This window comes from Acomys russatus, chromosome 27, assembly GCF_903995435.1.
Source record: "Acomys russatus chromosome 27, mAcoRus1.1, whole genome shotgun sequence".
Lineage (NCBI taxonomy): Eukaryota > Metazoa > Chordata > Mammalia > Rodentia > Muridae > Acomys > Acomys russatus.
Genome location: NC_067163.1, coordinates 17,958,234 through 17,985,245, shown reverse-complemented (window position 1 = coordinate 17,985,245; position 27,012 = coordinate 17,958,234). Strand labels below are relative to the sequence as shown.

The following is a 27,012-nucleotide window of genomic DNA, read 5'->3' as shown; positions in this document are numbered from 1 at the left end:
TAGCATGGCTTTGCCACAGAAGCCTCACGGAGGCATTTTCCTTTAGTCCCTCGGAGTTGGACGGCTGAGAGCAGGCAGCGGATTCTTTAACTGAGCAGCTGAGTGGAGCCTCTCAGACATTGCATAGGTTGTGCCCAGGTCCAAACATCAGCGCCTTCCCTCGAGTCTTCAGGCACCTGGCAGCGGCACTTACTTCCTCAGGTGTGTAGAGTTGAGGGCTTGTTCTGAACTCTGCTCGAAGAACTGTGTGCCATTCCCTAGGGATTATGTCTCCCTGATTGTGCACCTTTCCCACCTCCCGCGGGACCAGCTGCTCTCTAGAGCTGCCTGCCTACCACACTGCTTAAACTCCTCCTTGCATAGTTAATCTGAAAAGGCAGCACCTGTTACTCCCCCTGGCAGAGCACCTGGCTCACCTGCTAGGATGGTTTCCCAAGCCAAAAAACCTGGGATCTCGACAGTCACGTGGCACGCTGCAAGGCCAGTGAGGAGAATGCAGTTCCCAGGTTTCCTGAGCCTACCAGGGCTGGCTCTTCCACTAGCCTGACGGATTTTTTATCCCAGTTATCCCTACCTGGGAGGGCACCAAGATCTTGGTCTAGGATTGTCTGTCGCTACTGCTGAGGGAATGGTCCACCAGACAAACGGCAAGCATCTGCCTCTCACTTCCCCAGCTTGGGTAATTAAAGATGGTAAGACTAAGGGCAGCCATCAGCAGTCGACGGCTTGCAACGCCCAGGAGGATTTGCAAGTAACAAGCCGGTGTAGCCGGCCCATCCTAAACCTGACTCTAGACGGTGGTCTCGCTTTTCCAGAGGCCTGTCTTCATGCAGCCTCCCGCTATGGCCTCCGCACCGGTCACACTGGCATCCTCATACTTGCCCCCCTTGGGGGCGCCGTTAAGACTGGTAGTGTTGAGTGGGTAGGAGCGGCGCTTGCTCTCCCGCTCCAGAGCGCTGCCACTGCCCTTGAGGTTGTCGCGGCTTGCGCTGCGGCGCTGCCCAGGGCGCCCCGTCTCTGGGATTGGCGCGGCACTTGTGTCGCTGCCCTCCGACGGTGTGAGCATGGGCTCTCCCTCGATTGGAAGGCCGTCGCCCGGGCTGTTGCGGCTACTGCCCGGGTAGCTGTCGGACGGGCTGTTGTGCAAGCTGCCGCTCTCACTAGACAGCAGCTCTGGGCATCCTGGGGATGTGACCGCCCGCAGCGCCTTGAGCCGGCTCTTGCTACCAGTCTCTCCGGCTCGGTGCCCCTTGGCTCGACTTTTGTGTACTCGGCGCCCATGGTGCAGGTTATTATGGTGCCGGGGAGCTAAGCTGCCTCGGGAGCCGACCGGCTCTGGTTCTCCTTCCCCTCGGGCAGCCACACCTGCCTCGCACAGTTGACTCTGGGCCACCTGCAGGTTGGTGAGTTTGCAGGGAGGCGGCGGTGCACGGCCGCTGCTACCACTTGGTGAAGACTTGAGGGAGGCTGGTCCCTCCCCCAACACCGGGGATCCATCCTCCGCAGCAGTCGGCAGGGCGCAGGTTGGGGCGTGGGAGGCCGAAGGCGAAGCAGGTGGACAGCAGGCGCGCCAGGAAGCCCGAACATCCCTACGTCTGGCACAGTGGTGCGTGAAGACAAAGAGGCCCAGAGCTGAAGCTGCCACACCGTACAAACAGCTACACACCACTCGGGGCAGCCATCGCTGAGACACTGCCAAAGCGCCACACGCCCACATAGCCAGGTACAGGAAATGCGTAGTCATCAGCGCCCCCAGCTGGACTCCAGGAGAATATACGCCATCACCATCCTCTGGAGGCGCAGGTGTCCCTACTCCTGCGCTAACTGTAGCCAAAAGGGAACCAGAGTCACTCAGGAGGACGCCACTGCTCCTGAGCCTGGTGGATCCCCTCAGCTCTTCCCCTGGCTCCAGAGAGAGCCTACTATTACCCTGCTTTGGATTCTGGGCCACATGACCCCGTAAGTGCAGACCCGCACACAAGAAGTAGATCCAGGTGATGGGCAGGATCAACGCCACCGGTATGTAGAAGGCGCCAAGGCTTGGACGCCACACCAGCCAGCAACTAGGGGGTGAGGGGGGAGACAGAGGTAGTGGATGAAGAGTTTAAAGAGCCCTGGAGGTGGGGCACACACAGGCTGGGTGGTTGGTAAGGTAGGGTGTGGGAAGCGAGGTGAGGCGGGACCTCAGCATGCAAGGGCTCTCTGCGTGGGTGGAACAGCAGGCACGGGGCTGGTGTGAAGGTTGGGACAGGCAGATGGTGATGTTGAGGCAGGAGGGAGTGGTGCTCACTAGGGACTGTGGTCCCGGTAGTTGTGGATGTTGACCGCAGCGGTGATGCCGCAGATTATGAGGGGGGTCCCTCCAGCAATCAAATAGAACCTGGAGGGCGAGGTTTGAAGGTCAGAGGGACAGCGCACGGGAGGTAAGGCAACTCAAACTGTCTTTTCCTCTCTGTCCCGTTTAAATCTGTATGATCTGGGAAGGTGTGGTGGGGCAGGGATATAAGGCCCCTAAGGGTAGGTAGGACAGCTTCTTCAGAATTTGGCCAAGAATTGCTCTAAGGTACAAGAACCAAAAGTGTTCGCTCCAACTCTAAGCAATCGGTGTGAGGGATGTCACAAAGGTTTTTGGGATCCCTGCCCAATGCACTTTGCTCGTCACCTCTTATCTTCGTCATGCTTAAAGAAGCTTGGCGCGATCCCCAGGGATCTTGTATTCATGCCCATCTATCCCAGCTTTGCTGCACCTGTCTTGGGTCGTGAGGCCCTTCCCACAGCTGACAGCTGTTGAAAGCACTTACCGGAGCATGGGCCGAGGACCGGGCGGGGCTGCATCCCCTTCTTCTGGAGGGGGCGCCCTCCAAGTGAGCTCCTTGTGGAGGACTCGAGCCTTTACCCCCATCCAGAGCAGTGTGGACAACGAGGAGTAGTGGAGGGTGATACCCACCTACAAGGTCAAGGCACTGAGGCTTGGGACCTGGGCTGCCGACAGGGCTACACCCTGGACCATCGATGGCTAAGGATTCTCACAGTTGCCGTGGCTCCAGCATCCCACCTAGGTGCTCATCATACTGGTCCTTGCTGGTGTCCTCTCTGCTTCCATCCAAGGCCCTCTCCCACCCTGGGGATTCTCTCATCACCTCTTCCCCAACCCTACAGGGCTAGAACCAAGGAATGGGGCGGGATGGGTTGGGGGGAAAGGGACTATTCCCATGAACTTTATTTTTCTTGCTATGTTCCCCTCCTCCTCTGAAGTCACTCATTTTAGATGCCCCACCCCCTTCTTACCGCTTGGCAAACCATTTGGTAGTTGGTGAGAGTAATGCCCCCCACAAAGACAGCAGACGTCATGGCCATGTGGAAACACAGGTTCAGCAGCATGTGCCAGCCCTTCCGGGACACATGGATGGAACTGTCCCCGAAAGAGTCTTTTAGTAATGAGCCCTCCAACCCCCCTCTAGGGTCTCAAGACCACTGGGGCTGGTGTGAAGGGCAGGGGCAGGCAGATGGTGATGATAAAAACAAGTTACCTACGGGCATGCATATAAACGTGCTCCATGTAATGGGGGGAAGGGGGTCCTTTATCTCAACCCCCCCACCCCCCAAAATGTGTTCTCCAACCCCAGAGACTGGCCAGGTCATGTGGACCTGCCTGAAGAAGAAACATTTGCCTGTCTGTGGTAAGACCTCCCCCAATCCCTCCTCCCCGGAGCAGCTCTCACTTGTGGTTGAGGATGTACGTGATGATAGTGGAGAAAAGACAGAGCAGCAGCAAAGCCGTGCAGGGGTACACAACAGGATGCAATCCAGCCCCAGAGCCTCCTGCCTCCCGTGGGAATGCACTCAGCTCCTGGGAAAGAGGAGGTGGGGGGGGGGGGGGGGGGTGGGGGAAAGGACTGAGTAGTTCCTCTCTGTTCCTAAGCCATTTTCCCTTGTCTTAACCCCCCTGCCTTGGACCTGCACCTGGATGCTTTAGCCCACCTGGTAGGTAGAATGCTAGTGTGAGGACTGCCACTTAAGAAGCTGGCCTTAGGCAACACTGGCAGCCTCCTGCCTGCCTCGCCCTCTCTAGAGTTCTGCTTTTCCGTGGGCTTCAAGATAGATAGGGGGCTCAGCGGTTAAGGGCTGCTCTTCCAGAAGGCCCTGGGTTCAGTTCCCAGCAACCACATGGCATTTGATGGTACAAATGCCTACCTGTACGATGTGATACATGCCTATTTATTATCCCAGCACTTGGGTGCTGGAATCAGCAATTCAAAGTCACTCTTAGCTATATAATAGGCTGGGCTGCAAGAAATCCTATCTCAAAAACCAAACCAAACAAACAAGCAAACAAACCACACCAAAAAAATGTGGACCCTGAAAGCCAAGCTAGATGGTTCTAAATCCCTCTTGAAAGATGGAGAGGCGTGGAAGAGTCTAGAAGGCCATTTCCCATGAACTTTGACATTAACAGAGCACAAGGCTGCTGTCCTTTCTGCATTTTCATGTGGTTCCAACTGATCAAAGTACCATAGTCCCTGTTTTCCACACATGGTCCTTTGCCTCCCACACATGGTCCCTTGCCTCCCTGCATCTCCGCCCACCCCTCCCTGCCCCGCCCATACACACCATGAGCACAGCTACATTGCCCAAGTGCTGGCAGTACAGGGAGCTGACGTTGGGCTGGCTGAAGCGGAGCTTACAGCCTTCAGAACTCCAGCCTCCAGGCCCCTCTTGGTTCCACCAAGCTGCCAAGGGGTCAGCTCCTTCAGCCCAGTGCCTCAGTGAAACAGCCACCGGCTCAGTCAAGTTTCCCACGCCACAGCCACCTGCAGGGACAGCAAAGTCCACATTGTGAGGAAGGCTGCTGGGAGTGGCGAAGCAGAGCAACTGTTGCAGGGGTCAGAGCTCAGAGCGTGGAGTGGTACAGCTGACCTGGGGATGGAGCTAGATACGGTCCAGGTTCAGTGTACTTAAGGAGTGAGGAGGAGACAGGTGAACCCATGGGACATCACATCACCCACCATAGGTGCCCAGTAAGAAGTGATACTGGCTGCAGTGCTAACTGGGGGGTGGGGGTGGGGGGGGCAAGTCAGGAAGAATCTCTGGAAGGAACAGTTGGCACCAGGAGAGCGATGCATGCATCTGTGACATGGGCCCTACAGCCCCCACCACCTCCATGAATACATCTATTAGCTCATGTCGGTGATAACATTGACCCGTCCTCTGATGAATTATCATTCAGGTCTCAGAGAAACTTGAGTTTTCAAGGAAGACCTCCCTGGCCCCTAGGTTCAGATGAACATCATTAACTACATGGCCCAGGCACCTTGCACAGGTGCTCGATTCTAATGACTTGCCCAGTGCCTGGCGGCTGAAGGGTGCACTCTTAAAGGCATGAACACAATGGTCTGTTCGCAAGCATTATCTCAGCCTAGCAGAAACTGGCACATACTAGATACTTAACAAGTGTTCCCACCCACCCAGACTTGAAAATGACCATTTTAGGAATATGAAAGGATCCTAGGGTGCTGATGGCGACACCTTCATGGCATGTAGAAGAAGGTAGCCATTGGAATAAGCCAATGAAGCTTGAAGGAGCTCTCATATGTACAGTGATGTTTTCAGATGGCGGACCCCATAATGGTGTGGGCCCCATTGGAGATGGAGGTTGCCTGGTGAGCAAGCCCAGAGTTTGGAAGGTGGAAGGAAAGAGGGACTCAGAAAGGTGTGTGTCGGGGGCGGGGTAGCTTCTCCTGATGGGACAGACCAGTAAAGGACAGGTCTACAGTGACCCACTCAGTTCTTGGGGACCAAACCACACCACACCACAACTATCCTTGGGGTCTGGTGTAGAGAGAAGGAATTGAGGCTTTGTGGTATAGGCTTTGTGATACATCATGTGCTTAGGATATGAAGCCATGTCCTTCTCAGCTTATTCTCCATTAATGTCTTTCTTACCAGGCCATCTCTACTCCCATCCTTGAGTTATGGGAAGGTTTCTGCTATCCTCTGCCAACTGTACCAGGACAGTGGGGGAGCCACAGATGTGGAAGAGGCAAGACAGACATGCGGGAGGTTAGTCCCTTACTGGTTCCTGCAAATATGACTGGGGTGGCCACACCACGCCTCTTGCCAGGCCCAGCTGTTCCAGGACGGGAAGTGTTGCCATGGCTGCGGAAAAGACGGCCATTTCTGAAGACCAGCAGTTGCAGGGTGCAATCTGGAGGGACTGGGGGAGCCAGGGCAGCCGGAAGGGTTGAGAACAGGCTGGGGGGCAGCTGGATGGAGGCCAGGGCCACGCTATTCTGAGGGGACATAGGAGGTCCTCAGAGATACTCAGCACCCCTGGGCTTTGACGTCTCCCAGCCCCTTCTTGTGTCTCCTGCATTGGCCCACCCCCCACCTTTTACCTCCACTCACACCCACCTCCACACCTGATACCTGTACGTCAGCGCCACCCGCCTCAGCTTCTGGTCCCCACCCCCATGCTCTTCCCTTCCCGGGTACCCACCTTGATGTGGAAGGATGACAGAGAAATGTTAGGCCTCCCAGTGGTGCAGCGGAACCGGAGCTGCTGGTCAGCCAGGGGCTCAGGCTCAAGCGGGATGTTCTGGCCAGGGCCATCTGGCTGTCCACCTGACATTCCTACCTCCCTCCTCTGGAAGGCTGTGCAGGTCAGGCCCACATAGCTGTGAGGCTTGATGAGGTAGGCCTCCAACGCCACATTCCTTGAGTTCTAGGGACAGGGAACTTGTCATCCAGGGTTTGAGGTACGGTGGCCTTCTGCCCAACACCACACATTTCCTCACTTCAGATCTGTTGCAGTGGCTCCCCTTATCCTTTACCCCCACTGTCTTTTCAAAGCAGGGACAGTCTTATGTGTGGCATGGAGTCATGCATGTGTGCGTGCACACACACACACACACACACACACCCCTTCTTCCCTTGGAGGGACTGTTGCTCTCATATGCTCCCCATCTTCTACCTGCTGTTTCTGTTGCACCCCCACCTCAGCACCCCCCTCACACCCATATGTCCCCAAGTATCTGGTACAACATCATTTTTTTCCCCTGGTTTTTTTTTGAGGCAGGGTTTCTCTTGGCTGGCCTGGACTCACTTTGTAAACCAGGCTGGACTCGAACTCACAGTGATCCCGCTGCCTCTGCCTCCTGAGTGGCAGGATTAAAAGTGTGTACCACCACGCCCAGTACCTAGCACAACATCTTATACATAGATGCTCGACCATGTTTATTCATTCTACCAGTTTAAGGCTGTCCCTGTCCCCTCAGTGAGCTTGGAGCACACCTTATCCCATTCAAAGTGCTGTCCACCGTGAGACAAGGCCTCCCTTCCCCCTGCACTTACTCTCAGGGTTCTCCTGTTTACTTCCACGCATGTAACCCCTGACTCAGTTCCCAACCAGAAAGGTCCACACAGTGTCACCATCACAGCCACCCCCTCCTTCACGCTGCCCTGACAGGGCACACCTGGTACCAGAGCCTGCCCTGTGGAGAGGGAAGCACTTCCGTTCTGTGGACAACCATTCTCAGGCTCCCCCCACCCCCGTTGCTGACCCCTGAAGAGTCCCTCCCACGCCAACCTACGGTACCACAGAGATGTGTTGGGCGTTGGGGCTAAGGGCTGCTCCTCCAATGCGCTCTAGGGCACCCACGATGCCGCTGCAGGCTTTGTCTTCACGCTGTGCCAGCCACAAAAGATGCTCATCCACCAGCATCAGGTTGCTGGCCATGTCCACCATCACCTCCACCAGCTGAGGGAGGGAGGCAGGGCAGTTACTGAGGGCAGGAGGGAGTGGTATTGGGGCCCCAGAGCTGATGTGTGTGAGGCCAGAGATGCTGGGAAAGGGCTTCTTAGAAGATTAAGTTGGAGTTGTTGGACCTTACCTCTTTGATCTGGTCAACATAACCCAAAAATTTCTGGATCATCTGAGCTACATAGACTACGTCCATCATGTCTGAAAAGCTGGCAGCCTCAGCAGTGTACACTCGCAGCTGGTGGGCCAGGGTCAATGCATTGGAGGCATTGATGGGCATCTGAGGGTGTTGGGGGGAAAAAAAAAGACCAGCCTGGTTTCCTTTTTCGGTCCCAGAACTGGCCCCTAAATCCCTGGTTCACAATGCAGGAGAGGAGCCAAGACCATCTAGTGAGATCATGATCATCACAGCCCTAGGCTAGTCAAGCCAAGCACCATTAGCCTAAGGACAATGAGAGTGTAAATCAATGTGATGGTGGGTAGAGAAGATAAGAGTCAGGTAGAGGCCTGGCCCCGGGAAAAAGAAGCTGGCGGACAGCACCGAGAGAAAAGCTGTCAGCCGACAGCCCCTGCTATACCCACTTCACAGGACCTCACTGTGCAGCTCTGGCTGTTCTGGAACTCATTACATAGACCGGACTGGCCTTGAACTCACAGAGACCCGCCTGCCTCTGCTTCCTGAACGCTGGGATTAAAGCACTCCCACGCTTGGGAGCTGTCCCCACTCTTAATGCACACCAGAGAACAGAGCTACAGCCTCCCCCATGAGGCATCAGGCTCCATCCCAGCCAATTACAGGAATCAAAGTTGCGGGGGGGGGGGGGGGGGGAGTAGGGGATGCCCCTGCCTCACCAGCACAAAGGTGTAGAGCACGCGAGTGATGTCGTTGGTGTACAGACAGTGGGAGTAGTCCCCTGGCTCCCAGCGGCCAGCTCGGTCACACCGGCGCGAAGCTCGGGTACCTGGGGCTCCCCCGCTCAAGGGCACAGAGGTGAAGGGATACTGTAAGCAGGACTGGTAAGCCGTGATGCCCGCCAAGGTCCGGGGCCACCTAGAGGTAGAGGTAGGAAGCTGCTGTGACCAAGGCTCCTTGAGCCAAATGCCTTTCCCTCCCAACCTCAAGCCAGGACTGTGACAGCAGAACCCTGGGGCTTGGTGAAGGGTTCAGTAAAGGGTGTACTGGAAGCCTTCAAGGGGTTCCCCAAGTTCTGCTTCCTCAGTTTGTTCTGACAATGCTACTTCAAGCACATATGGGGTGCAATGCAGGGATCTGGGTTTACAGACGAGTTCTGTCATTTCCTGAACGAATTGCTGATTTTTTTTTTTCTTTCTGGGCTTTGGTATCCTCAGCTCTACCGTTTGGAAAACAATATCTGCCCCTTGTACAAAGAGGGCCTCTTGAACATGAAAATGTGACGCTGTCTGTAGAAAGCTTTTGCATACCAAAGTGAGAAAAAGCAATTTAAAAAGATGGTCGTCATCTTGAGAGGCAACAGCAAGATTGTAGGCTAAATGAGAAATGGGAGTCCTTGGGACTGGAGGAAGAAAGCAAATGGGTGCCCCTAGTCATGTGTGCTTTCAGAGGGCGTCGGGGTCGGGGTGGGGGCAGCCATTTATAAAAGCGAAGCAGCCAACCTGAAGTCCCCACGGTTGTTGGTCACACGTTCAGCAGGGCAGTAGGAGGCAGAGGTCTCCAACACTACTATCTCCACCTTCTTGCTGGTGTTGCCTTGGACAGTGGACACGGAGCACTCCCACTCACCTGAGGCCCACACGCCGATGTGAGACAGGGTCAGCTCACTGCAGGGGAGGGGTGGGGGAACTGGCTTGGTGCACTGGTTAGGTGGTTTTGTTTTGTGTGTATGTGTGTGTGTGTGAACACAAGCTAGGGTCAGCTGAGAAGAGGGGACGTCAACTGAGAAAATGCCTCCGTCACAGTGGTCTATAGGCAAGTCTATGGGAGCATTCTCTTGAGTAGTGTTTGATGTGAGAGCGCCTAGCCCACTGTGGGTGGTGCCACTCCCAAGCAAGCGGTCCAGAGTTGTTTAAGAACCAGGCTAAGCATGGGGAGGGACACATTTCCCCCATGGCCTCTGCTTTGGTTCTTGCCTCCAGGTTCCTTCCCTGCTTGAGTTCCTGCCCTGATGTCCCTCCCTTTCCTCCCCAAGTTGCTTTTGGACATGGTCTTTATCAGAGCAATAGAAAGATTAAGACACCTGGTGAGCACCCTCAGGCCCAGTCCAGTCTCCCCCTGCCCCCCCACCCCCGTGCGGCCATGGCCCCTGGACAGCCCACCCACCTATGCCTTGTCCTCGGACACTAGCCACCAGCTCAGAGTCTTCCTTTAATGGAACAAGAGATTCTCTCCCTCCCTCCCTCTTTCCCCCTCCCTCTCTCTCTCTCTCCCCTTTCCTTCTGCCTAGAAGGGCACTGAAGGCACCTAGGAAGTACTAACAAATGTCAAACCCCACCTCGCCTCATTTTACCAAGCATTTAACACTTTTTTTTTTAAGGGAGGCTTCAGTTCTAGCCTCTCCACTCAGACCATGTATGATTGCATCTTGGCTCTCTGTAATCTCCCTCTCCCCTCCTCCCTCCCTCTCCCTCTCCTTTCCCATTCCCAGGAGCATGTCTGAAAAGGAATGGGAGCTGTGGCTCCCCTTCTCCATTGTCCTCGACTATAAACGGGGACTGTGGAGCCTGTACCTGGTGATGAAGGTGCAGTCGTGGATGAGGTTTTCTGCAAGGACGATGCCAGCCTGCTCATCACTCTCCATGGGAGCCCCGTTGTGGTACCAGTGGATGCTGGTATCATTGCCCAGGTAGCTGGCCGAGCACTGGAAGGGCAGCCGGTCACCCTGGAACACCACTTGGCGTAGGGATGGGATGAGGTAGTGCGTGTGCAGTTCCAGAGCCCCTTCTGTGGATGAGACACCAGTAGGGAGGCCTGGGTGTGTGCCCGTGTGAGCCCGTGTCAGAGACTGGCTCAGGTAAGCGCAATCTGGTAGTTCTTAAAGGGCAACACGTGGTGAGCCTGGGATCCCATAGGATAAGCCAAGACCCTCTGCCTCTAGTGCTCTCTGGGTGGGAATGAAAGGAGTCAGAATCCTCCCAGGTAAGAAGAAATCAGGGGAGTACACAGTGGTGTTACCCAGAGGGGAGAACAGATGAGAATATTAACAAGCAAACAGCCCTAGAAGAGGTTTAGGCATGCTGGCAGAAGGCCACCCCATGGAACTGGGGGAAAGAGAAAGGCCTGGAAAACATGGCCATCATGTATCCACACATGGGGCCCAGAGAGCCTTGACCTAGCAAGCTGTGGGTGAGGGACCTGCTCTTTGGGGCCTGGGACAGGTTTCTCACCGCAGCGGAGCTGAGCCTCCTGGAGGCTGCTCAGGGCCTGGGCGTGCAGGGCACTGGGGTAGGCACAGAGTGTGCGCTCCGACAGTTGCAGGGAGTGATTCCGGGCCCAGGGCAGCAGCCAGCGCAGGTGGCAGTCACAGGTCAGAAACTCAGTACCAAAGTCCCTGCAGGGCAGGTACAAGGAACAGTGTGGGCCCACGGGCATGAAACTAAGCAGGGAGGTGCTAGAGAGGACAACCTTGGGGACATGTGTGCCCTGCTGCCCGGGACATGGTTAAGTTGAAGGCATTTCTGGCAGTGTGCCCAGTCAGCAGGCATGATGTATGCTCCTTGGGGCTGGTTATAGAAATGGCCACACATTTGGCCCCAGTCAATGTGTTGAGTAGAGAACGGATTGTGTCGGGTGGGGGATTGGTAAAGTGGATCTGGCAGTTTCTTTAGGGATAAGGTGAGGGCTGACGTCTGTCCTTCAGAGTCCCCTGGTTCCAGGTGTCTCCCTTCTGGTCAGAGGAAAGGACAGATGGGGTTGGGGGGGGGGGGGGGTGGGGTGGGGGCAGGGGGATGGGAGGAGGGCTGCTCCTGTGCTGGAAATATACTCACACAACCATAAGGGCCGGCAGCTCATCAAAGACCCCAGGTTGCAGACTGGAGAAAATGTTCCCAGATATGTTTCTGCAGAAGGCAGGGGGGACAGATTAAGATCTTAGGGTCTTCCTGGGCCAGGAGAATAGATCGGATGGAAAGAAAAATGGTCTGACCCTGCCTTCTTCCTCCCCAGCCCTCCCCCTCTCCTTCCCCAGGTCCCCACACACACCCCCCCACTCTCTCAGAAGCCCCTCACTCACAGTCTGAGAAGCCTGGGGAGGCCTTGAAATGTCTCAGAACTGAGACAGCCAATCCGGTTGTTGGAGAGATCTCTAGAGAGAGAGACACACACACTCAGCAAGCTCAACAATACAAGATGAAGAATCTCTTCCGAGTAAGACCTTCTGCTGGACATTATGTGGGCAGTAGGATTGGGCCCAGTGCCACAGTAAGCTGCAAACACTCCCACATTTGGCCCTAGCCAATGTACTGAGTAGAGATTTGATGTCTGAGAAGGGACAGGGCAGGGTAGGTACTAGGGTCGGTTGGCTCATGGTATTTGGGGAAAAAGAGAGGGCTGGGGACAGGGTGGGCAGGACATGCCACTCACAGGCGTTTCAGCTCTCCCAGACCTAGGAAGGCTCCAGGCTGCACAGCGCTGATGACATTGTTCCTCAGGTCCCTGTGGGAAGCAGTGGGGATGCCTTCATGCTTCTGTCTACCGGCTACCCTGCTCCTTGGGTGGGACAGCCTGTCACCACAGGTACTGGCGTCCTTCTAAGTCAGCTTTCCTACACACGCAGCCAAGAAGTCCTTTCAGCCTTCTCTGGCCACCAGTAAGGAGTACAGGTCAGAGAAATGTTTGGAAGCTAAAATCCCAGGAAAAAAAAGAAATCTTCACTGAAGACTCCGGACCAACTCATGATTCGCTTGCTTAACGATGATATGGCGCTGATGCAAATGGAAAGCCACAATTATCTTGGGCTATCTTTAGTTCCCTATTAGCCATCTGCCCCCTGCCTTTCCATCCAGCCTAACCTTCCTTTTGACTATCAGCTAAGACCTTTGTGCCTGAGTAGATAATCCAAAGCTGAGAATGTCATCAGATAGCACCTAAGGCCCAGGACAGCTGATTCTTCCATGCTGCAGTAATGCTTACCTACTGGATAAATGCATTGACTTACCGATTTCTTTGTTCTGGGATAATAAAGTGTATGTGGCCTCTACCACAGTGGAACAGCAGGTCATTCAGAGCAAGCGGAATCCATTCCTAGGCCATGGTCACTCATCTGTGGCTCAGAATGAACTACCCCTTATACCCTCTGGGACAAGGGCTGTGTTTTATGTCACCATATTCTAGATGATAGAAGAGGGCTTTGGATGAAGAAACAGGGTCAAGGGGCAGAGAAATTAGGAGATCTGGTTTCCCACTGTCCCGGGAGCCACTCTAGGACCTTACAGGGCTGTTCTAGGAAGCCTTTGAAAACAGCCATACCTAACCATCAGAGGGAATTTAGGGGAATTTTCAATAAGAGAGAGAGCGCGCAGAGCGTCTATTCTCTTCTCTCTCTCTCCTTCTCTCTCTCTTTCTCTCTTCTCTTCTATCTCTCCCATCTCCCTCTCTCTCCCCCTCCCTCCCCCCCCCCTTCTCTCTGAAGGCTGTGAAGAGGCAGGCAGGCAGGTTGGTGGGTGAGCAATGTACTGTGCCTTTGTACAGCTCCAAGCTGTCAACCATGGGTCTGCATGAGGCCCAGGGCTAATAAACCTGTGGGAGTCTTCAGCCCTGCCTCCCTAAGAGAATATCTTATCTGTACCCTGCTGTCAGGAGGCGGCAAGGAAGCTGTCTAGGTAGAGCAGGTCACAGCAGGATGAATGCTGGCTCCTGGGGGCCATCCCATTCCACAGGGAGAAGCATACCACAGGCGACTCTCACTCATGCACACGGCAGTCTCTGACCCCTAGTTCAGTAGCCCAAACACCACTGAGGCAGGAATTCAACTCTTGGCCCTCCATCCCTTCCCCAGAGGCTGCAGCTAGTTCCCAACTAAGGGATATGCTAATGTCTATCTAATGGCTCCAGCCAAATCAATATCTAACATACAGGCCTCTGCATGGAGGGCCAAGCTGGATACTGGTCAGCTCATCCTCTGTACTATCTGTTAGCATTCAGGCTGCCTGCTAGCCCGCCCCTAGGGGCCTTTAACATCTGACGTCATCACCTGCCACCTCTGCCAGGTGTGTTCCAAGTACTCCGGATATATGAACCGGCCCACCGCACGACCCTCCCTCTCCTGCTCTCTCTTGGTTTCTCTCCCTCTGTTTCCCTCTGTCATGGGCCTCCTCCCCTTTTCCCCCCTTTGCCCCCCTCTTCCCTCTCCCTCCACCCCTCTGCAATAAATCTCCTTTCATACCTGCTCTGTTGTGCAGCATCTCTTTATATACTGTGACACTATCCTCTACGGTGTGCGTGGCCAATAAGGGCTACCAATTATGACCCACCCAGGGCTCCACCAAACCCTGTCTTTTCTAAACCAACACAGACTACAACTGAGGCTACCTAGAGCACTCACTAAGGGTCGTCATTTCTGCTCCTACCTAAAAGAGCCCAGGAAACTGGGAAGCAGTGAGTGAAGGTGGGCCACTCCTGGGGGAAAAAGACAGAACTCGTTGGACAACGGGACCTGGGGTCAACCTGGTTTCCAAAGCTCTGCCATCCCAGCCAGTTTCAAACAGAGGCGAGTCAACTTGGCTCTACATACTAAGGGCCTTGGAGACAATGCTGAATTATGAACAGGAAAGAGTTAACTGAGCTTTTTGTCCCTGCTGGGTAAGAGGAAATGGGTGTCCAGGATGGGGAGGTGCTGTCCTGTCCCACCAGGGGGCCTGTTTGTGCTGTCCCAGTTGGGGAACACTGAGAGACAAGAGGCAGAGGTGAAATTTCTATTTAGCCAGGCTGTTTGTATCTCAGCTCTAGACTCAGATGATGGTGAGTCCCCTTAAGGAAGAAGGGAAAGCTGGCATCAGGGCTCAGCTTCCTAGAGAAAGCTAGAGTTGTGGGAAGGTGCCCCAATGCTGGAGAATGTGGAAGGGCCTGGCCTGGCCCTAGATTCCCTGCATGCCAAGTCAAAAGGGCAGAGTAAGTCCCCCTGGCCAGGATTGCCCTTCCTGTGTATCCCCCCACACACACCCCTTTTGACTGTCGGGCTCCACCCTTCCATCCCACCCTCCTCTGTTGATCCAGCATGTGCCCCCTGGCCTCTGCTGGGGTCTGGCCATTCTCAGGGATCTGCCTCCCACCCCCATGCAGGGGCGGGCAGAGGGAAACACATTCCTCATTGTGTCACTTCCCTTCATGGGCTGCCAAGGGGCTGAGGCGGCAGCCCCCCCCCCCTTCCCTCTCTGCTCACTTGTGTTTATTCTCATTTCCTCCCCGTCCCCCCCCCCCCCCACACACACACCCCCACCCGCCTGCCCCACTGATGCTCTGCAGATGGGAGCAAGGCAGCCCTGGGGCCCCAGCCCCTCTCCCTGCCCTGTTTCCTGTAGCTAAGCCACTCAAGGCCCTCACTACAGGGCAGCTGCCACAGGGACAGACATCCATCTCCCTTTACTCGGTTTCCTGAGGGGCTTGGGGGGGGCGGTGTCGCTCAGAGCTGGGACACCAGGTCTTGGAGGCAAAGGCCAGGGGCCGCTCCCTGGGCTGGACCATGACAGCCCAGTGGCCCTGTGGGCAGACCTTGTCTCCTGGTCCCTGAATAAGGGAAGTGGCTCAGGGCTGAACCTTCCCAGGGACTGGAGGAAATGGCACCCCAGGACCTGTGTATTTTAGAAATCCGAGGCTCTTGTCAATTGGCTGTCTGAACCCTTCCTGTTTAGCATGTTCCTGGGAAAAGCTGATGAAGGCCTGGACTCTCACCCCAGAAGATTGGACTACACCTAACACTGGGCACACACTCTTGAAGGGCTATGGAACCCAGGCTAAGAGCCCTTGCTCCAAAGAGCTAGGACCAGGGCTTAGTGGGAGAGCACTTGCCTTGTGTGTGCAAGGCCCCAAGTTCCATCCCACAATGAAAGAGAAACACACCAAGTAGAGTAGTGCATTCAGGAGGTACAGACAACTGGATCTCTATGAGTTCGAGGCTAGCCTGGTCTATATTGTAAAACCCTGTTTTGTTTTTAAAGCAAAAGAAAGGAAGCCGGGTGTGGTGGTACACGCCTTTAATCCCAGCACTCCAGAGGCAGGAGGCAGAGGCTGGCGTTTGCTGTGAGTTTGAGGCCAGCCTGGTCTATAAAGCGAGTCCAGGACAGCCAAGGCTACACAGAGAAACCCTGTCTTGAAAAAACAAAAACAAAAACAAACAACAACAAAAAAAGAGACCCTTGCTCCAAAGTAACCTAAGGGCCAAAGCTGTCCAGAATATAGGTTCTATGGCTCCCTCTGCTCCCATGGAGCTCCGCTATATAGGGAACCTGGGCAAGAGGGATTGCATTGATGGAGTGCCCACATCTCCGTTGCCTTTTGCCCAACCTTGATCATACACCTTGACTCCAGGCTCACCCTTCTCCCGCTATGGGTGTCAGCTGGAGGAAGGGACCCCTGAGAGGAGGAGTGGAGGGAGACTTCCTAGGGCAGTCACACTCTGTGGCCTTGTTGGGAAAACAGAACTCTAGAACCGGAGCTCATGAGTACAGCAGGGAGAGATGGTCACCGCTGGGCTGGTCGCAGCAGCGATGATGCAAACCTTCATCAGCACTTAGGAGGCTGAAGCAGGAGGATGTTGAGTTTGAGGCCAGCCTCTGCTATGTATAGCTAGAACCTGACTCCAACAACAAACAAACACAAGTGAAAGCCAAAGCAAAGCAAAACAAAAAGGCCCACTAGGTGGAAGTTCCCAAAAGAATCCAATCATAATAGACTAAACGATGAAAGTATCTAAGTATCCATCAATGTATAACTAAATAAAAGACTTAAAATATAGTATGTTTGAGCCGGGCGTGGTGGCGCACGCCTTTAATCCCAGCACTCGGGAGGCAGAGGCAGACGGCTCGCTGTGAGTTCGAGACCAGCCTGGTCTACAAAGCGAGTCCATGATAGCCAAGGCTAAACAGAGAAACCTTGTCTCAAAAAAACCAAAAAAAAAAAAAAAAAAAAAAAAAGTATGTTTGGTCAAGGAGCTCTTTACTGTACACAATGTACAGTAAAGTACAGCTTTTTATTCCACAATGAGGAATGAAGTGCTGATACGTGTTAACGCATGGATGGCCCTGGAAAATGTTACACTGGCTGAAAGGATCTAGTTATAAAAGATTACATATTATATAATTCTATTTATATGAACCGTCCATAGTAGGCAAATCCATAAAGGCAGGAAGGATATTAGTGGTTGCTTAGGACTGGTAGAGGAATGGGGAGTGACAGCTAATGATTCAAGGTTTCTTTTGTGGATGACGAAAATGTTCCAAAATTAGATTAAAGTGATGGTTACACAACTTTCTGAAATATTTCAAGGCCCTCTGGATTGTGCACTTTAAATGGGTGATATAAATTACATCATGTTAGAGTTGTTAAAAGCGCGAGTTGTCATTGACTTTGTGCCGTGACTCTGTGACTCTCTCACACACTCTCTCTCACACACACACACACACACACTCGGGCAGAGTAGAATTGCACAGAATTGGCTCCTCCTAGGCCTCCACAGACCTCCCTGCTTGTAGGTCTGAAAACCAAATTATAGGTTTGCTGGCCACACAGCAACTTGCCCTGAGCCCTGCACGGTTTCCAAAGTTCGAGTTTAACTAGAAACGGCAGGCTGGCTGCATAACAGGCCAGAATACCCCTTGCAGGTATAGAGGCTGCTGGGGAAAGGAGATCCACTGTACTCCCAGACTGTCACCTTCCCACCACCTCCCAGGGCTTTTGCCCCTGACACCATGCTATAGGTATTTATTGAGCACATAGACTGTGCCAGGCACAAACTGACCCAAGGCAAACAAGAGGACTGACCCTGACTCTGTTAGCTGATTTACAGCTGTACTGGAGCCCAGGACAGCTTCTACGTGTCATCCCTCCCCAAGTGTTAGTGGGAACTAGAATGGAGAGGAGAGACAAGAGCCGGGGCCTCACCCTTGGCCCCGCCCACAGATTAATGGAAACCACCTGGCCAGTGAGCAGCCCATTCTAATGAGTGCCCCGGCACCCACTGCATACCAGCCCCCAGGGCTCATTAATCTCATTAGGCAATGACAAATCATCCAGGGCTGAGCAAGCTCCCCTCCTTGGGCCGTTTTCTCCAGCTTCACACAAGCCTTGGTGGGCCCATATCCACATAGAGTCTCACACACACACACACACCCATGCATATTAAATATCTCTCCCTTGACCTTGTCTGGCGGGGCGGGGATGCCTGTCCGGTGGTCTCATGGGTGGGCATGGGGGCATCGCATAGAGATGCCTGAAGAATTTTCTCCCAACCTGTTCCTCATTGCTAGTGCGCCCTTGGGGAACGTGTGGACATAGGAACTTAGAAGGCACCTGAGGAATGAGTCCTCCGCAGGAGGGTGGGGGGAGGGTCTATGGATACTGCTTGTTTACCATGCACGGGGGCCAATACTTGACACCTGGCACCACAAACAACAAAAGCTGGGCCTTGTGACACACAGCTGATTGTATTTGTAATCTCAGTACTCCAGAGGGCAAAGGGAGGCAACCCTGTACTACGCATGGGGTTTTAGGTTCTCCAAAACAAAACAAAACAAAACAGAAACAACAAGGCCTGAAAAGCGGCTCTGCAGGGGCGGGTACTCGCCACTAAGCTTGCCAACTTGCATTTTATTCTCAAAACCTACGTGGTGGAAAGGTGTGTAAGATGTCCTCTGATCTTCGTACATGTACCACGGCATAAATGTAAAAAATGAAAACAAAAGGACACCTCATTACTTTTCAAACTGCCTGAGTAAGAGGCTGGGAAGTCTGGACAGCTACAAATAACAGGAGGCCAGGCAAACACCTTACAATGTAGAACTCTCCAGAAGGGAAGGGCACCACGTTCACTGAGAAAGCCGATGCTCAGAGGCACTCTGTAGACAGAGTCCTCTAACCCCATAACAACAGCTCAGAGAAGAACTAGCCCCATTCTCCACATGGGTCATGCAAGGCTTGTGGAATCACCCAGAAACAAAGGAAAGGATCAGGATTTGATCCCAGGCCTCTTTATACCAGAGTAAGGCCATGCTTTATTTCTGTTTGTTTTGGGGAGGTCTGGTGTATAGCTATATATCACCAGCCAGCCTGGTGCACATGGTTAATTCTAGGCCTGTCTTGAACTTGCGACAGTATTCCTGCTTCTGCCTCCCCAGGGCTGGGATTAAAAGTGTTTCACCATGTCTAGCTACTACACCCTGGCCCTGGCTCATACCTTTGCCAGTTTCGCCCATCTACCTACCCTGGCCCAAATATCTTTCCTATGGGCCCCAAACAGGCTAGGTCTGGCTGAGGGGCCATAGGCGGATGTGGGTCCTTCTGTATACTCCCTGGGCTGGCCATGAACTGCCTGTGGCACACATGAGTTTTGATTCATCATACCTGATTGATAGAAACAGGTCCCCCTAGATCCTTAGCTATCCTGGAACTAAATCTGTAGACCAGGCTGGCCTTGAACTTAAGAGATCCACTTGCCTCTGCCTCCTAAGTGCTGAGATAAAAAGGCTTGAGCTACTGTCTGGCTACTACTGCATCCATCCTGCTTCCAAAGCAGAGGGCAAGCAGGTCTACTGCCCCACTCTCGGTCAGCAAGGTCACTGACACACTGAGACACACACAGACACGCATACACTGCCCTTTCATCCATTTGCAAAGGCCTGATGAGCTCTCAGCACCGGGGTGGGGGAGGAAGGTTGGGGGGGGGGTGGGTGGGCATGAGGAGGTATGAGGGCACATTCTGTAGCTTACTTACCATTGCAGTTACCAGACCAGATCCCAACCCTCCCATAGGACTTGCTGTCTACAGATCGTGGGATATGGGACCGACACGGCCTCAGCTGCCCATGCCTAGACAGCCGAGTCTCACTGGACAGAGAGATCAGTGTTCCCTGGACACCAACCACACACCAGGCTACAAATGTCACAGTTGTGATGAATAGGCCCACACAGTCTAGGGGTCATCTGGTGTGTTGGCTCCCAACCCCAGATGAGCTTGAGAACTGCCTTCCTGCTGGGTAAAATTCCCAGGCCCTATCTGACCCAATGACTTACCATCTCCAGGAATGGGACACAGGGCTTGCATTACTTATGGGCCTTCTCCCTACCCTAGCACAATGGTCAGTCATACATTCATGCGGCTGGGTGTCATGGTGTGCACTTATAGGCCTATGGGGAGAATCACTTGAGTGCAGCATCTCAAGGCGATCCTGAGCCACACACTGAGACTCCCATATTGAAACAGCAAGCAAAGCACTAATGCTGTATTCTGCTAACGCGAGTGTGCTGTGGAGGTGTTCGCCAGATGTGGAGTCAGCTGAGCTGAAGGAGATATTTTCAACAATGCAGTTGGATATCCTGTAATCAGCTGAAGGTTCAGGAGAGGGGAAAAAAATAATCTTGTCCAGAGGAAATTTTATCTCAAGATGGCAGCATCTTTTCCTGTCTGACTTCCCAGCCTAGGAGTTTGGACTCGACAGTCCCCACAGTCATATAAACCTGACTTTTTGGAACACACGCTCATCTAGCGATCAAGTAGTGATCGGCAGGCCAGGGGCCCTGATCACAGCCCTGCCAGGGGCCCTCCTTACCCCGCTGTGCTCAGCACAGCGATTTGCCCCAGAGGTCCTTCCTCCACCTCACTGAAGTTCTAATCTTCCCAGGCGACACTGCAGGCTCCACACAGATCCCAGATCAAGATGTTAAGTCCATGACTTGCCTCACTCTCTCTCCTCCCTGGTTTTACAATGGGTATCCCACACTCAGCAGCCGTTATTGATCACTTTGACTACATACACGTGTGTGTGTGTGTGTGTGTGTGTGTGTGTAGTGTATGTATATATATACACACACACACACATATATATGGTACACACACATATATGTATATATATATAGTTTTATATAGTCCAGGCTGGCCTCAAACTCATTGTATCAGAGGATGACCTTGAACTCCTAATCTTCTGGAGTTCAGGGTATATAGGCATTTGCTACCACACCCTGTTTACAGGTTTGGGCCATATGTGAGGCCTCAGAGCTTGGAATTCTTGCCCTTGTGTCCTTTCTCATGGCACACTCCTCCAATACTCAATAGCTTGGCAATCAATACCCCCTTCCCCATGCATGCTCTGAAGGAACTGTACTTCCTATGGGTGGGAAGGACAGCAGGCCTTGGGTCTCTGAAGGAAAGGGAGGCAAAGGAAACAAGAGAGGACATGGTGGCGTGCACCTTTAATCCCAGCCCTTGGGAGGCAGAGGCAGGCAGATCTCTGGGAGTTCGAGGCCGGCCTGGTCTACAGAGTGAGTCTAGGATAGCCAAGGCCACACAGAGAAACCCTGTCTCAAAAAAAAAAAAAAAAAAAAAAAGAAAAAAAGAAAAAAAGAAAAGAAAGAAAGAAAAAAGAAGAAGAAGAAGGGACGACGTAAGATCCATTCCCAAATGCTCAATCACATGTGGAAAAATGAGTTTGTCCCCTCACCTGTAAACCCAGCATTTAGTGGGCTCAAGCAGGAGTCTTAAGAGCCCAGGCCAGCCTGGGCTACATAAAAAAGAGCCTGAACTCTCAAAAAAAAGGGGGGGGGGGAATCCCAACAGAAGATGTTATTAGAAGCTAAAAGGTGCAGATGGAATGAGGAGCCAGGTTCCCACCAGGACTACGCTGCATTCTGTATAAATGGCACCATTTCTCCCCCTCCCATGGAGGAGAATTTCTTTGAGCATCAGACAAGCTAGCCTTCTGTCATTATCACAGGTATGAGCTGCGGAACCAGAGGACCCTGAGCACAGAGATATCACTGTACACCGCACCACCCTCACACCCCTTCCAGGACCTTTTCCTAGCCCCAGTCTGCCCCATGGTCAGAGTTTTCTAACTCCACTTGGATTTGACCATCTTTGTCTCCCAGAGGCTGCCTTGTCTCCCTCTCTCACCTTGGTGGATCTGAAGGGAGGGAGGGAGAAAGAGAGGGAGGGAGGGAGGGTGCCTTACAAGGAAGCTGAACACTTAAGTGGATACTGCACCTCTGCTGCCCTAATCTTGAAGACATGTCCTTTGAACATGTTTGAAAGAAGTCCCCAAACTCCTTTATGATCACGTGTACAGAGATGTCAGTGATCTCTACCATACTGAAGTCACATCTTCTTTTTATATAGTTTTTAAATCATGCTGACCCAAGGCTTTGGAACAAAATGGTCTCAGAGAGGGCCAAGAGGCATGAATTAGAAACGCCTCAGAAAGGAACACTATAGGTTACAGTGTGGGTGGAGAAGAAAGCAAAAATTAGTGCCCAGGAGAGGAGACCAGGACTCTTTAGTGGAAGGCAGTGGTTCTCAAACTGTGGGCTGTGACTCCCGGGGGGATGGGTAGGGGGTGGAGGGGGTTGGGGGATCTCCTTTCATGGAGATCACCTAAGACCACTGGAAATCGTATTTGTGTCACGATTTATAACAGCAACAAAATTACAGCTATGAAGCAGCAACGAACATAATTTTATGGTTGGGGATCACCACAACCTGAGGAGCTGTATTAAAGGGTCACAGTGTTAGGAAGGTTGAGAACCGCTGGTGGGGGTGGGGGTGGGAGTGGGAAAAAGAGCTCAAAGTGATGGCAAAGGCTGGGGTCTGGAATCAGGGCTGTGGGTTGACCTCACTTGGCAGGTTATGTGATTTGTAGTATTTAACCAGGTCAGGTGTTCTTTCCAGGCCTTATCTCTCCTTCCCCAAGCCCTCTGACACAGCTGAGCCCTCAGCCTTCTACATCCTCTCTTCCCTAACTCCTGTGGCCCCCAGCTCAGTAACTTTTGTCCCACAGATTGTCCCCAATCAGCCCCAGGGGCCATCAGCAAGGGCTGAGGGTCTCGTGAGCTAGCAGCCCTCCTAGAGAGAGTAAGGGCTGAGCTCCACACCTCAGTCCAGGGCACCAGCCCCTCCAGGCTTTGACTGTTGGTTTGTTTTTCTGGAAGGAGCAAAGACAGCTCAGGCACATTAAGTCTCCCTCAACCATTTCATGCTGGGCCCCCAGCTGGGAGGAGGGGCTGGCTAAAGGGCTCCCTCAGCCCTCTCTGCTAATTGCTCATTAAACACCATTAATGAGCTTCTTCTCTTTGCCCCACCTCTGCCTAAAACAGTGAAGAGACTCTTCTTTGCCTACCAGGCAGTCCCTACTGAAAGCCAGTTGCTCCCTCTCCCAGAGCAGCAGGCTCTGTCCTCTACCAAGTCCTATACTAGACCTGGCTCTGCGGACTCCAGATCCTCTCTCTCTCATCCTCCCCAGAGTGACCCTCTCAACCTCTGCTATCATGCCTCACCCCCACCCCCCACCCCACCCCCACCTTGCCCAAGCACTTCCATCACTTACAACTTCTCCAGCAGGGACAGTCCCAAGAAGGATCCGTTGCGGAGCCCAGTAATCTTGTTGTTGTTCAAGAGCCTGAAGGGACAGGAAGAACATGGGTACATGCTGTTAGAAGCTAGACAGTGCAGAGTGCAGATGGAGTGGGACCCAGGTCCCCAAGACGGCTGTGCTGCACTATGCGAATGCCACCACCTAGAGATAAGCAGCAGACACCCTACCTGTCACTCCAGGATGGCATGGGGAGAAGCTGATAACCAGTCAAGCCGGAGTGAAGGACCCCTCGATTGGATCCGACTTGACATGGGGCTCAGTAGATGTTAAGTTGTGACAGCCTGTTTCCACTTTGGAGCCTCAGTGTCAACCCCACTGAGCCCCTGCCACGGCCACCACAGCTCTGTCCTTGCAGAAGCCCTCCCTTACCCCCAAACCCAGAGCAGAGGGATGGGGGAAGATGGCCCTCATCTGGGTCAGGGAAAGAAGAGGGGCCCTAAAGCACATAGAGGCACGCTCCTTTAATCGCCATGCTTGGGAAATAGAGGCAAAAGAGCAAGAACTTAAAGCCATCCTCGGGTACATAGGGGCTGTACTGTGACTGCAGCCTTGCCTCTCCTACCTATAGAAAGACTGATGGAAGCCTGGAGCTGATGAAAGGCCAGACCTCCCCCTTTGCAATGCCTGCTCAGTCATTTGTTTATTTACTGTTTACGTTCCAGGGACAGAGGCCCCCAGTCTCATCCTTGCCCACCCACTCGGCCTTTCTCTCCCAGACTTGTCGTTGGGAGGAGGGAGCTCCAGACCAGCGAAAGGCTCACCCATCCAGTTAATTGCTTTTTAGAAAGCTTTAATGAGACTGCTCAACCTAAACTCCTGGCAGCCCTGGGCTGAAGCAAAGGGTTTTCCTTTCTTTGCTCTGTTCTTACCAGTGGAGAACTCACTGGAAGGCCTGCAGTACAAACCTTAAGACGTCTCTGGAATAGACAGGCACTGTGCTCTCTATACAGTGGAAAGAGACTAGGAACCAAATACAGAGGAACCATCATGGAGATCAGACCCAAGGCCCACAGGAGTGAGGGAATAACTCACTGGAGCAGCGAAGGACCCTCAGGCCCCAACTGCCCAGGACCTTTGGAATTCTAGGTAAGTGCTCCACTATTGGGCTATATCCCAGGCCCCACACTGACTAGGATGGAGGCAAGAGTGGGAGGGGCTGTCTGGATCAACAGAAAGAGGAAGCCACCTCATATCTTTCTTCTCCTTCCAGGTAGAGCTCACTCAACTTCCGGTATGGTCTAGTAGTCCTTGGGAAATTACTGGGCTTCCAAAATGAGACACACACACACACACACACACACACACACACACACACACACACACACACACACACACTCCATCTTCATATTTCAAAAATCACATTATAGATGCCAGCTGTATGCTGCATACTTGTAACTATTGTAACTAGCACGGAGGAGGAAGCTGAGAGAGGAGGATCAAGAACTGAAGGACCACCTCCACTGCAGAGTAAACCATCAAGAAGAAGGAGGGGGAAAAAAAAAAAAGCACATCACAGCAGACCTGAGCTACAGCTCAGAGGAAGAACAATATGGTACATCAACTTAACATGTGTGAGGCTCTGAGTTCAGTCCTAACACACACAGCAAACACAAAATGAGACTCAAAAGGTACCTCAGACATAGGAAAAATTAAGACGGGCTGGAGAGATGGCTCAGAGGTTAAGAGCACTGCCTGCTCTTCCAGAGGTCCTGAGTTCAATTCCCAGCAACCACATGGTTCCCAACCATCTGTAATGAGATCTGGTGCCTTCTTCTGGCCTGCAGGCATTACATGCAGACAGAACACTGTATACATAATAAATGAATAAATCTTTAAAAATAAATAAAAATTAAGAGCTTTTTAGAAACTTCCCTTTTTCTGGTTTTATGGATAAGGATGCTGGCACAGGACTCCCTGTTCACAAATGGAGAATCCCAGGGAACATTAGTGCTCAAGTTTGAAAAATGGATGTTATCTTGGAGTGCGAAACAGGTCTGAGACCTGGGGAATGTCTGAGGATTGAGAATTACAGCTAGGAAAACACTGATATTAAAAATCCTACACTAGCTAGGTAGTACTGCACGCTTTTAATGCCAGGACTCGTGAGGCAGAAGCCACCACAGTCTGCATAGTGAGTTTCAGACTATTGAGGGGATGCATATTGCAATACTCTCTCAAAATGAATGAACAAATGAATGAATGAATGAGAAAGAAAGAAAGAAGCAGAAAAAAAGAAAGAGAGATAGATCTTGGGCTGGATAGATGGTTCAGCAGTTAAGAGCACTTTCTGCCTTTTCAGAGGACTTGGGTTTAGTTCCCAGCACCCACATGGCAAAACAAAACTATTATACATATGTATTGTTTTTCAAGACAGGATTGCTCTGTGTAGACTTGGCTATCTTGGACTCAGATTTGTAGACCAGGCTGGCTACAAACTCATAGAGATCCACCTGCCTCTGTCTCCCAGAGTGCTGGGATTATAAGTGTGTACCACCGTGCCCAGCTAAAATATATTTTTTAATCTTAAAAAACAGGCATGCACTTGGGAGGCAGAGGCAGGCAGATCACTGTGAATTCGAGGCCAGCCTGGTCTACAAAGTGAGTTCAGGACAGCCAAGGCTAACACAGAGAGACCCTGTCTCAGAAAACCAAAACAAACAAAAAAACAAACAAACTGGCACAATGATTTACACTCTCCCAGGTGTGGTAGTGTGTATCTTTAACCCCAGCATTTGGGAGGACGAGGCAGGTGAGTTCCAAGCCATCCAGGGCTACCTAGTAAGACTGTCTCAAAATAAGTAAGTAAGTAAATAAATCTTTAAAACATTTCTTTTTCTTAATACTACACTAGGGGCCGGCAAGACTGTTCAATGGCTAGAGGCACTTGCTGCCAAACCTGATGACCCGAGTTTGATGCCCCAGGATCAACACAGTGGAGGAGGAGGCTGACTCTAGCAAGTTGTCCTCTGACCTCCTCATGAATACCCAAAGCCATAAATAAACACGGGGAAGTCCTGTGCTAACAAAGTGTTCTCACTCCCTCTTTTCCTGCCCCCCCCCCCCTTTTTCCTCTCTCTCCCTCCTACCCTTGCTTTCTCCTTAAACAACACAGCACCCATCACAGTGCTCATGTCAGAGGTCACCTTGCAGAAGCTGGTTCTCTCTTTCTCCTGTGCGGGGCTCTGGGACTGGAAGTCAGGTTTCAGGCATGGTGGGAAGTGCCCTTAACCTTTGGGCCATCTTGCCAGTCCTGGTTCCCTTCTCTTTTTAAAAATGTTATCATTTTGAATTATGTGTATGTCATCCGCTGTGTGGGTTTGTGCACGGGCGTGCAGGTGCCTGTGCAGGGCAGAGGAGTTGGATCTCGTGAAGATGGAGTTACAGGTCATTGTGAGCCACCTGGGCTTGAACTCTGGAAAAACAGTGTGTGCCCTTAACCACAGAGCCATCCCTCCAGCCACTGCTTTTTCTCCTCTTTCCCTCCCGCCCATCCCCCCACCTCTTTCTCAAGACAGGGTCTCTCTGTGTAGCCTTGGCTGTCCTGGACTCATTTTACAGACCAGGCTGGCCTTGAACTCACAGAGATCCACTTGCCTCTGCCTCCTGAGTGCTGGGATTAAAGGTGTGTGCCACCACGCCCGGCTGCTTTTTCTCCTCTTTTAAGATAGGGTCTTTCTCTGAAGTCTAAGCTGTCCTGGAACTCA

The 27,012-nt window shown here is 52.6% G+C and overlaps 1 protein-coding gene across 1 annotated transcript in view; it reads right to left on the bottom strand.

Moving 5' to 3' along the window:
- Positions 1-718: 718 nt before the first annotated feature.
- Adgra2 (adhesion G protein-coupled receptor A2) overlaps positions 719-27,012 on the bottom strand; it is a 37,980-nt gene continuing 11,686 nt past the window's right edge. The window contains exons 2-19 of the mRNA XM_051169602.1: positions 23,261-23,332; positions 12,318-12,389; positions 11,968-12,039; positions 11,723-11,794; positions 11,123-11,286; positions 10,466-10,679; positions 9,395-9,559; positions 8,612-8,810; positions 7,890-8,039; positions 7,595-7,756; positions 6,497-6,721; positions 6,074-6,290; positions 4,612-4,811; positions 3,723-3,850; positions 3,289-3,412; positions 2,802-2,947; positions 2,291-2,380; positions 719-2,063 (exon numbers count right to left, since the gene is read on the bottom strand). Coding sequence (XP_051025559.1) covers positions 791-2,063; positions 2,291-2,380; positions 2,802-2,947; positions 3,289-3,412; positions 3,723-3,850; positions 4,612-4,811; positions 6,074-6,290; positions 6,497-6,721; positions 7,595-7,756; positions 7,890-8,039; positions 8,612-8,810; positions 9,395-9,559; positions 10,466-10,679; positions 11,123-11,286; positions 11,723-11,794; positions 11,968-12,039; positions 12,318-12,389; positions 23,261-23,332 — 3,745 coding nt within the window. The 3' untranslated portion in view covers positions 719-790. The remainder of the gene's footprint in view (positions 2,064-2,290; positions 2,381-2,801; positions 2,948-3,288; positions 3,413-3,722; positions 3,851-4,611; positions 4,812-6,073; positions 6,291-6,496; positions 6,722-7,594; positions 7,757-7,889; positions 8,040-8,611; positions 8,811-9,394; positions 9,560-10,465; positions 10,680-11,122; positions 11,287-11,722; positions 11,795-11,967; positions 12,040-12,317; positions 12,390-23,260; positions 23,333-27,012) is intronic.